This window comes from Zootoca vivipara, chromosome 17 (genome assembly GCF_963506605.1).
Source record: "Zootoca vivipara chromosome 17, rZooViv1.1, whole genome shotgun sequence".
NCBI classification, from domain to species: domain Eukaryota; kingdom Metazoa; phylum Chordata; class Lepidosauria; order Squamata; family Lacertidae; genus Zootoca; species Zootoca vivipara.
Genome location: NC_083292.1, coordinates 35,778,301 through 35,789,890, shown reverse-complemented (window position 1 = coordinate 35,789,890; position 11,590 = coordinate 35,778,301). Strand labels below are relative to the sequence as shown.

The 11,590-nt window shown below is 45.2% G+C and overlaps 1 protein-coding gene across 1 annotated transcript; it reads left to right on the top strand.

The window, feature by feature from the left end:
• The first annotated feature begins 9,891 nt into the window (after positions 1-9,891).
• Positions 9,892-11,590, top strand: LOC118077810 (keratin-associated protein 19-2). Its single transcript, XM_035101536.2, has 2 exons — positions 9,892-9,978; positions 10,818-11,590. The coding sequence occupies exon 2, from the start codon at positions 10,836-10,838 to the stop codon at positions 11,364-11,366; it is 531 nt and encodes a 176-aa protein (XP_034957427.2). The 5' UTR covers positions 9,892-9,978; positions 10,818-10,835; the 3' UTR covers positions 11,367-11,590.

Sequence of the window (11,590 nt, the reverse complement as noted above, 5' to 3'; positions counted from 1 at the left end):
TGTTGGGTGGAGGTGAGTCTGAAACCAAAAACACCAAGGGAGAAAATAAGTGTGGGGTACATCACTTCAATGGGAATGGACCACAGTCAACCATGGCTGAAGAAGAATCTAAAGCATGAAATTGAACAACTGAGATGAATATGGAACATGAAAACCAAAGAAGACCAAATAATTATAAAAGCTCAGATATAAGGTACTAGCTGACCCGGCCACGCATTGCTGTGGTTCTTTCCTGTGATCCCCACCCTGTCCCGATCCATGACGTATCCTGCCCCTCCTCCCTCCACCCCGGCTCATCCCTGTGTTTCGGTAGGATACCCTTTCCTCTGTTGTCCCTGGGGAGTGTTGGCCCCTCCCCCATGTATCTCCATACTTTGGCCCCCACCCTTGGAGAAGGAACTGTTAGGTTCTGGGTTTTATTTCCCAGCATGCACTTCTGTCTGAGCCCTCTGTTGTCCCTGGGGAGTGTTGGCCCCTACCCCCGGTAGCTTCCTACATTGGCCCCCAGCCTTGGAGAAGGAGCTGTCAGTTTCTGGGTTCCATTTCCCAGTATTTACTTTTGTCTGAGCCCTCTGTTGTCCCCTCCCCCCTGTATCTCCATACATTGGCCCCTGCGCACACATCACGAGCATTTCTTTATATTTAGATTAAGGATCGGGGGTGATGATGTGCCCTGGGAGGCAGAGATCTACTTTAAAAATCCTGAGGGGGGGGGTGTCAAATAGCGAAGCCCCATAGCCCCGTAGCAACAGACAGGCCCAGATAGATGGAGGGGGGTCATATGGGCCACTTGGCGCGGGCCTCCAAATCAAAAGGGAGTCTCGGTCTGCATATTCACAATCAGTAAAATGAAAAAAAGTAACAAAAGGGTTAAAAACAGGGCCACATTATCTTATCTACCTGGCCCAGGCCTCTGTCTGGCCCTGCAAGGGCCTGGCAGCAGAAGGCGCGTTCTGAAGTACCTGAGTTGTTCAGTTCCATAAAAAAACCCAGGAAGTGGCAAGGGGAAGGTAGGGGATTGTAAATCGGGGGTGGGAGTGGCCACTGCAAATATCTGGGGAGAAAAAGTGCACGGTTGTTGTTTTTTTAAAAAAGACACAGAGGCTTACAATCAGTTGTTTCTCCTAAAATAAGACATACCCATAAAATAAGCCATAGCAGGATTTCTACGCATTTGCGCAATATAAGCCATACCCAAAAAATAAGACATAGTGATAGGCGCAGTTCTGGAGGGCCCCAAGGAAGAGGCAAGGCTGGACGCGTAATAAAAAATAAGATATCTCATGAAAATAAGCCAATGTGGGTTTTTTTTAGGAATAATAAATATAAGACAGTGTCTTATTTTCGGAGAAACACGGTAAAGCCTTGGCTAAAAGGGGCACGACTGCCCTTACTTAAAATGGCCGCCGTAGCCTCGCATGTGACACAACGGTCACTGAATTATGAAGCGGAAACCCCTCGCTGTGCCCCCAAGTGCGTGTTAGGAGAAATGATGAATGACTGCCTAATGCTGCCAGGCGTTTATTAATGCAGCCACCGGGACAGGCTTTGGTTGGGCTTGGGGTGGAATGGCTGTTTTAGTGGCTGTTGGACAGTTGCTCCCCCCACCCTACGTCAGCCCATGACCTATTTGGGCTCCTCCTCCCCCCAGGGTTCCCCCCAGGGCTCCATTCGGGATAGTATTTAAAGGGTTATAGAGTTGAGGCCTAGTCTGTAAAATGGAGCCTAGGCCTAGTCTTTAGGCTGTAAAGTAGAAGCGAGGCCTTGGCTTGGACTAGTATTTAAATGTGACCCGAGGCCTCCGCCCTGTATCTCCATTCCTTGGCCCTGGCCTGACTCTGTGGGTTGTCTGGTAATAGACCCCCTTCAGATCCCCCTGAGCCTCAGAGCCCCCCTGTTTTACAGGTTTGTGGGTGTGGTGCATTGTTGTGGCTAATCCCTGTGACTGGCCCCACGTGTCCCGATCCATGATCTATTCTGTTTCTCCCCCCACCTCCGTGACCAGCATATCTCATGACGTTTTGAAGGATGGTATTTATTTGGGGGGGGGGTATTGCTGCTAAATTGTAAAGTAAAAACCCCTTGCCGTGCCCCCATGTGCGTTGCTGTGGGTTATCCCCCCCCCCCGGGCCTAGTGGGGGCCTACATAAACAGAGGCCGTGCTGCGTCCTGTGACAATGGCAGCCTTGGTGATTTCAGTTGCTTGGTTGATGATGATGTCATTTGGTTTGTGGGTGTGGCTTAGATTTCACAGGAAGGGAGGGGGTGGAGGAGGGTATTACGCCACTTGAGGGCGCTGTTTGAGTTGGTGGAAAAGCAGGTCTGTACCTGCACAGGTGTGCGATTTGAGTTTTTTTGCCCCCAACAACGCTCTGGGAGTGGCCTGGAACGTTGTGTCAAAATTTCAGGACGGTCGGTCAAGCGGTTATGGAGAAACTTAAAAAACGCAGTTTCACGATTTTTACATTTTTATATATATAGATAACGGGGGAGTCAGTGTGTAGTCTTTTCTGATGTTGCAGACTTCAACTCCCATCAGATCCAGCCGGCATGAACGACAGAGAAGGGTTACAAGACTATAGGAACCTCACTATAACTACTGAGTGAGAACTACACCCCTGTGCTAGACGCTGTAGAAAAACAAGAAACTACTCACATACCTTATTAGGCTGCTTCCATGATCGTGCTCTAAATAAAAAAGCATGCTATGTCAACAATTCTATCAAAAACATTTTTTGACAGGCTGGACCCATAGCTGCCAAGTTTTCCCTTTTCTCGCGAGGAAGCCTATTCAGCATAAGGGAAAATCCCTTTAAAAAAGGGATAACTTGGCAGCTATGGCTGGACCACAGTCAAGTATTATCGATCCAGGTGGGGGTGAATTTGAAAAAATAAAGCAGCAATCCTTTATCTATTTATCTGGGACTAAGCATTAGTGAATACAATCAGGTTTACTTATCAGTAAAATGCAGAGTTTTGTGCTTGTGCTCTAAAAGGCAGAAGTGTGTGTGTGTGTGTTTGTGTGTGTGTGTGTTTGTGTGTGTGTGTGTGTGTGTGTGTAAATGACATTTAGGAAGAGAGAGAATAGAAAGCTGGTGCCACCTTCTAGATATCACAATTATATTTAACAAGCATAGATGACATTACCGTGGAGATCTTCTCCTGCTATGTTTGCTAAGTGGCACAACCAGACTTTAGCTCCCATCTGCCTCAGCCACCATAGACAATGGTCATGGAATATAGGAGCTGAAGTTCATAAACATCTGCAAAGCCCCTGGTTCTCCTTCCCGGTTCTAGACATACGTCCAAAGAATCAGGGTTACCTTATTTAATAAACCTGCAGGGTGTGAAGGAGGGATGGGGAAGCTGTGGCCCTGCAGTTGTTGCAGGATCGCAAGTCCTCTCAGCCAGCATTCCCAATGGACAAGGATGATGGAAGCAACATTGCAAGGACCACAGGATACCCATCCCTGCTCTCATTGGAAGAGCCATCTGGCCCTACTTCAATGTGAACCTACGACAAGCTTGGAAATATCACCCCAAGGAAATGGGCTTACCTGCTGCTTTGGTGAGATGTGGTGAAGACAGGAGAGTCAGGTGAAGCTGTTGGAGAAACTGGGAGAACTTCGAGCTTTTATACAGTTCTGCAAGCCGCCCCAGTGACCAAGGGACTGCCTCTTCTGACTAATCTTTTATTTCGTTGTTGGCAATTTAATGTGCAAAATTACTTCACTAAGCACAAAAGGTCACAACATTAAGTGGTTGCAATAATGAAAGACTAATTGTCTCAACACCATTCCCCCTCCCTTCCTTTTAATTTTGCTGACTTCCAGTCTGATGCTTGAAACCAGATGCACCCAGAGGGAGCAGATAGAGATCTTGAAAGCTCTTTCTTTTTTTTAATTCTTCTTTACATTTCATATTTAGTAAGTTCTAAATCTTATATCAACTCTAAATTTGCTTCAATATTATCATTTTACTATATCTATTATATCTTATCTTTTAAACACTCAGTCTATATCTTACTTCTTAATTATAATATCTTCTAACAATGCTTATTTTCAAACCCTTGTATTATCTACAACTTCCTTGTATCTCCCTCACTACCATTAAATCAATCTATTACATGCTTATTTTTCAAATAAATTTTAAATTTCTTCCAGTCTTCTTCCGCTGCTTCTTCACTCCGATCCCGAAGTCTCCCCGTCAACTCAGACAGTTCCATATATTCTATCAATTTCTTCTGCCATTCATCCACAGTTGGTAATTCTTCATTCTTCCAATTCTTTGCCAGTAATATTCTTGCTGCTGTTGTGGCATATAAAAAGAAAACAACATCTTTCTTAGGGATATCATCCCCCGTTATCCCAAGTAAGAAGGCCTCTGGTTCCTTAACAAAAGTGCTTTTCAGCACTTTTTTCAGTTCATTATAAATCTTTTCCCAGAAGTCTCTCACTTGGGGGCATGTCCACCACATGTGGAAGAAAGTACCTTCTTGCTTTTTACATTTCCAGCACTTATTGCCTTGTTTATGATAAATCTTAGCTAACTTTACTGGAGTCAGATACCATCTATAAATCATTTTCATTAAATTTTCTCGCGGTAAATTTCATATTTTGCTTCCATAACCTTTCCCACTCCTCCACCATGATGTTGTGCCCCACATCATTTGCCCATTTTATCATCACATGTTTTGTTTGCTTGTCCTTTGTATGCCATTCCAAGAATACATTATACATTTTTGGTAAATTTTTACCTTTGGAATATAACAATTCTGTTTCTAATTTAGACTTTTGCATTTGAAAACCAACTTTTTTATCCATTTTAAACATTTCATTAATTTGATAATATTGAAACCAATCCCTTACTTTACTCTTCAACACCTCATATGGTTTTAGCTTTATCTGATCACCGTCTTCCATTAGGATATCCCTATATCTCAACCAGTTTGTTGACATGTTCAGTCTTTTTTGGGTTTTAGCTTCTGCCGGTGAAAATCTTCAAAGCTCTTTCATCAACTTAAGGGACTCTAGGACATCATCAAAGATTTTGCATATGCATACCGGATTCCCAGAGATCTCCATTATCAGTGTCCTCATGAAAATCCATCAGCACACAATTGTATTGAATTACACATTTCTGAAGTGCAATTCTCTTTAATATCATACATTGTTGTGCCTTCTTTTCTTTAAGATATGTAGGCATTATAGTTTACTCGAATGTATTCATTTTGCTACCCATTACAGTGCTACCTTGGTTCTCAAATGACTTAGTTGTCAAACAAATCAGCTCCCAAACAACAAAAAACCTGGAAGTAAGTGTTCTGGTTTTTGAATGTTTTATGCCCAACGCAGCTAATAATAATAATAATAATAATAATAATAATAATAATAATAATAATAATATATATCCCGCCCAGGTGGCGCTGTGGTTAAACCACTGAGCCTAGGGCTTGCTGATCAGAAGGTCGGCGGTTCGAATCCCTGTGACGGGGTGAGCTCCCGTTGCTTGGTCCCAGCTCCTGCCAACCTAGCAGTTCGAAAGCACGTCAAAATGCAAGTAGATAAATAGGAACCGCTACAGCGGGAAGGTAAACGGCGTTTCCATGTGCTGCTCTGGTTTGCCAGGAGCGGCTTTGTCATGCTGGCCACATGACCTGGAAGCTATACGCCGGCTCCCTCGGCCAATAATGCGAGATGAGCGTGCAACCCCAGAGTCGGTCACGACTGGACCTAATGGTCAGGGGTCCCTTTACCTTTTTATATCCCGCCCATCTGGCTGGGTTTCCCCAGCCACTCTGGGCGGCTTCCAACAGAAAAATGAAATAAAATAATCTATTAAACATTAAAAGCCTCCCTAAACAGGGCTGCCTTCAGATGCCTTCTAAAAATCTGGTAGCTGTTTTTCTCTTTGACATCTGATGGGAGGGTGTTCAACAGGGCGGGCGCCACCACCCAGAAGGCCCTCTGCCTGGTTCCCTGCAACTTGGCTTCTCGCAATGAGGGAACCACCAGAAGGCTCTCGGTACTGGACCTCAGTGTCCGGGCAGAACGATGGGGTGGAGATGCTCCTTCAGGTATACTGGACCGAGGCCATTTAGGGCTCTAAAGGTCAGCACCAACAATTTGAACTGTGCTCGGAAATGTTCTGGGAGCCAATGTAGGTCTTTCAAGACCGGTGTTATGTGGCCTCGGCGGCCGCTCCCAATCTCCAATCTAGCTGCCGCATTCTGGGTTAGTTGTAGTTTCCGGGTCACCTTCAAAGGTAGCCCCACGTAGAGCGCATTGCAGTAGTCCAAGCAGGAGATAACCAGAGCATGCACCACTCTGGCGAGACACTCTGGAAGCTCCTGCAGCCAATCGGAAGCCACACCTTGGTTTTCCAACAGTTTCGGGAGTCGAACGGATTACGTTTGAGAACCAAGATTCCACTGTACTTGGACAACTGCGCTGGGAAATGCAGACAGCTACAGATTTTGTAGCATAGCAATGCTTCAATTTGCACATTGTTTCAAAAAGGGTGAATAAATTTTGTTTTTCTTTAAGGGTCAATTGAATTGAATTTCTCTCCCATTCCTAGACTCGCCTTGGTCCTTGTTCCCTACTGTCATAGTAGTGTATATGGTTCTGACAAGATATCACTGCACTCCCATTAGCCCCAGCCAGCATGGTCAATAGTAAAGAATTATGTGAGTGAAATCCACAAAAACAAAAACAAAAAACTAGGGGGGATCCTTTTGGCTACCTCTGCACTGCTTAAAATAATCCTAAAGCAACTACATCCAATCCAGGAATGGGGAATCTGTGGAACCTCAGATATTGCTGAGGTTCGCATTCATGGAAAAGTGTGCACAGTTCCCTATTCCAGTGTTTCTCAACCTTTTTTGGGCCACGGCACACTTGTTCCGTGAAAAAAATCACGAGGCACACCACCATTTAAAAAGTTAAAAAATTTAACTCTGTGCCGCCCTATATTATAATTATGACTGTAAGAAACACTTGCCAAATATTGCTTTCCGGCGGGTCAGTGTCGTATATTGGCGGCCGCCAGGCTCGTTTGCACTGAGCTTTGGGAAAGAGGAGGAGAAATATTGCTTTCCGGCGGGTCAGTGCTGTATATTGGCGGCCGCCAGGCACGTGACAATGCAAATCGCCCTTCTCGTCGCCGCACGCCACGGCACAGCAGCCAGCGTCTCGCGGCACACTAGTGTGCCACGGAACAGCGGTTGAGAAACGCTGCCCTATTCAGACCCCCTTCTTGTCATTTTGTAACAATGCCAGAAGCTGAGCTATGAATGGCTAATAGCTATGATAGCAGTGTTTGAAATTCACCAGGCGCCAGGCTCATTTTGCACCTGGCTATTGGCCACTTGTGACCAAGTGCAGATGCCCAGGCACCAGGATGGTGCCTGATGTCTCCACCATCTGGAGGTGCCTGCCTGGGGATCCTTGGATCTGGGCTGTTTTCATACACTAGCTAGCTGCACACCCTGTCGAATTCTGTTATATTTTATCTGCACAATCAGGATGAACTTCATTCTGTTCTCAATGACCAACTTCAGGAACCAAAAGGTTGTATATTGAAAAATACAACTTTTGAGCCATCTGGCCCCAAAATGGCAACTAGGCATTCCATTTTGCCAACTGTACCCCTGGTTTAAGGAGCCATATGTCACCTAGCTTCTATATCTGAGCTTCCAACACTGTAAAGGTAAAGGGACCCCTGACCATTAGGTCCAGTCGTGATCGACTCAGGGGTTGCATCGGTCATCTCACGTTATTGGCTGAATGAGCCGGCGTACAGCTTCCAGGTCATGTGGCCAGCATGACAAAGCTGCTTCTGGCGAACCAGAGCAGCACACAGAAACGCTGTTTACCTTCCCGCCGGAGCAGTACCTATTTATCTACTTGCACTTTGGAACTGCTAGGTTGGCAGGAGTAGGGTCCGAGCAACGGGAGCTCATCCCGTCGCAGAGATTCGAACCACCAACCTTCTGATCAGCAAGCCCTAGGCTCTGTGGTTTAACCCACAGCGCCACCCATGTCCCAACACTGTATGCATGTTCTATTTCCACTATCAGAGACAGTAAGCCTCTGAATACCAGTTGTGGGGAATCTCAGGTGGTGACTGTGCTTTTGCATTCAGATCTTGTTTGCAGACTTCCCATTGGTTGGCCATTGGGAGAATAGGATGCTGGGCTTAATGGGCCACCTTTAGCCTGATCCAGAAGGATTCTTTTTTAGAACTGTGTGAATTCATGGAGAATAAGGGAACCAATGGTTATGAGCCATGATGACTATCTTCTAGCACTACTGTCAGCACGCTTTTGTATACCTATTGCTGGAAATCACTGCTGTTGAATTCAGGCCATGACGGTGAGCTTTCCATAGACATGTGTGATAACAGAATACTGGATAAGATGGGCCCTTAGTCTGATCCAGTCAACCCTTTTTATGTTCTTAAATCCCTGGTTCTTCGAAAACAGCTGGCACTATATTAACCTTTTATTTCTTCAAATATCTTCTTTAAAAAGAATTCCCAAATAATTGTGGAAATTCTCATACTCTTTCTTGTTTTATTGCATACACTTATCTATACCTCGGTATATGATACGTTTGCATCATTGAAGACTGGAAGAGCCTTGTTCTCAATGACCAACCAGATGTCTATGGGAACTTAGCGCGAACTTAGCATAACAACAACACTTTCCCGAAAAAACAATTTTCTCGATTATAATGCATTTTTTGTATGTTATTTTCACTTAGTACAGTATGTCCATTCTTATGGGCAAATTTGTACACATCACCTGGCTGCAGAACGACATGGAAATATTCATGAAAGTGTGGGTTCATAGGACTACACTGCTTCAATTGCTATACCGTTTCATAATGATAATAATAATAATAATAATAATAATAATAATAATAATAATAATTTATTATTTATACCCCGCCCATCTGGCTGGGTATCCCCAGCCATTCTGGGCGGCTTCCAACAGAAAAATAAAATAAAATAATCGATTAAACATTAAAAGCCTCCCTAAACAGGGCTGCCTTCAGATGTCCTCTAAAAGTCTGGTAGTTATTTTTCTTTTTGACATCTGGTGGGAGGGCGTTCTCCAGGGTGCGTGCCACTACCGAGAAGGCCCTCTGCCTGGTTCCCTGTAACTTGGCTTCTCACAGCGAGGGAACCGCCAGAAGGCCCTCAGCCCTGGACCTCAGTGTCCGGGCAGAACGATGGAGGTGGAGATGCTCCTTCAGGTATACTGGACCGAGGCCGTTTACGGCTTTAAAGGTCAGCACCAACACTTTGAATTGTGCTCGGAAACGTACTGGGAGCCAATGCAGGTATTTCAAGACCGGGGTTGTGTGGTCTTGGCGGCTGCTCCCAGTCACCAGTCTAGCTGCCGCATTCTGGATTAATTGTAGTTTCCGGGTCACCTTCAAAGGTAGCCCAACGTAGAGCGCATTGCAGTAGTCCAAGCGAGAAAATGCAACCTGGATCAAATTTCTCCCCCAATCTTACCTCCAACAGCGGAGGTTAAAACAAAAACAAAAACTGCTATGTGTTGCGCACAGAATGACTAACTAAAATCCTGGATATAAAGGTCAATTAGACTTCTGAGAAAATCAACAACTATTTTGAAAAAAATGGGGACAAAGCACCTTTTGATCCGCCTGCCAGGAGGAACATAAAAGCTTCTATTAACTTTGTCTTGCGGAAGAATGACTATGAAGAGAGTGAGGTACTGAGAAAACACTTAACACTTTTGCCTCGTTTCTTAATTAGGGCCATGATGCATTCCAGAAATTGCTTACTAATTAAAGCCTGAGGGGAAAGGAGGCGTATCCAAGCTGGATGTGGAACCACCAGCAGATGTAGATGAAATGGTATAAAAGGTCTCCTTTAGCTGAGATCTTCCAACAGCTTCCTTTGGCTTCATCTCCTTCACTTCACTTCTACTCCTCTGAGACTTTGGTAAGTCAAGTGTGCGCAAATATGATGTTATATTTGAATGATTCTTGCAGTGGCCAGAGGGTTCAGGTAACTGAACTCCAAGAGAAAGCTAAAATTCTATTACTCTGTGAATTGGGTAGATCTTCCACCAGGAACCTTACACTCTTAAGTTGTTGGCTGGCTTCTTTTCTATATGTACCTTATGAAATCAAGTATTTACCTGCCTGATACTGAGAGTGTTAGTCTATCTAGCTCAGTTTTGTCTACCCTGACCAGCTGTAGTTCTCCAGAGTTTCAAGAAGAGAATCTTTACCAGCTCAATCTGCAGATCCCAGGAAATGAACTTGGGATGTTCTGCATGAAAATCACATGTTCGGCCCCTGAACAATTGTCCTCCCCATAAAATTAAAGTAAGGTTCTAATCTTCATGGTTCCAAACAAATAACCTACACGAATGAGCATAGGGAGTTGTCCTATACCATGACAGACCACTGGAACCCCTAGTTCAGTTTTATCTACTCAGATTGGCTGTTGTTCTACAAGCCTTGAAGCAGGGGATATTGCTAGACCATCCTGAAATTACCAGGGATTGGATTTGGGATCCACAATGAAGAGAAGGGCTGTAGTAACAAAAGCAGAGAACAAAAAAGGATTCAGGCATGAGGGCTTAATGTTTTCAGAATTATCAAAGACAGCTGATTTTCAGTCATGGAGAAAGGAAGATGGTTTGAGTTTAGTGAACCAGGAATGGGAAAAATATCCTAACACCTCAGGATCATTATGTCTGAAATATTCTCCCCACTGTCCATTGAAGTGATGTCCCCTGTGCTAATTTTGTCCCTTGGTGTTTTTGGTTTCAGACTCACCTCCATCCAACAATGGTTGACTGTGGTCCATCCTGTGCTGTCCCATCCTGGGCCTCCACCCCCACTGTTGGGTTTGGATCAGCAGGAGGTCTTGGCTATGGTGGTCTCGGCTCTGGATTTGGAGGTCTCGGCTCTGGATTGGGAGGTCTCGGCTATGGATGGGGAGGTCAGGGCTTCGGATTTGGAGGCCTGGGCTATGGATATGGAGGTGCTGAAAGAGCAAGCAATCTTGGCATCCTAGATGGGATCATCCCTAAACCCGTCAACCAGATCCCACCAGCAGAAGTCGTGATCCAGCCACCTGCCTCCGTTGTGACCATCCCAGGGCCCATCCTCTCTGCCAGCTGTGAGCCTGTGGCTGTGGGAGGCAACACTCCATGTGCTGTTGGTGGCTCTGGGGTAGTAGGAGGCTATGGATTTGGGGGCTTGGGCTATGGGTCAGGCCTCCTTGGAAGCTCTGGGGGCTGGGGCTATGGTTTGGGCTCTGGGAGGAGGGCACTCCTTGGAAGGAAGTTTGGGCGTCGTGGTAGCATCTGTGCATAGGCCAATTAAACCCGAGAAGTATATCCTGAACTGATATCCACGGAGCTTGACACAGCTGTATTGGCCATGGTTCAGAAGAGCTGGATTCAAGCAATCACTCCTGGAATTCATCCTCCATTCTTTGCTTTAGAGTCCAGAAGAAAAAGATCCTTCTACACCGATTGTCTTCTTTGCCCCTTTTAAAATGTCAATGCTTTTTCTTTGACCTTTTCAATAAAGCTTGT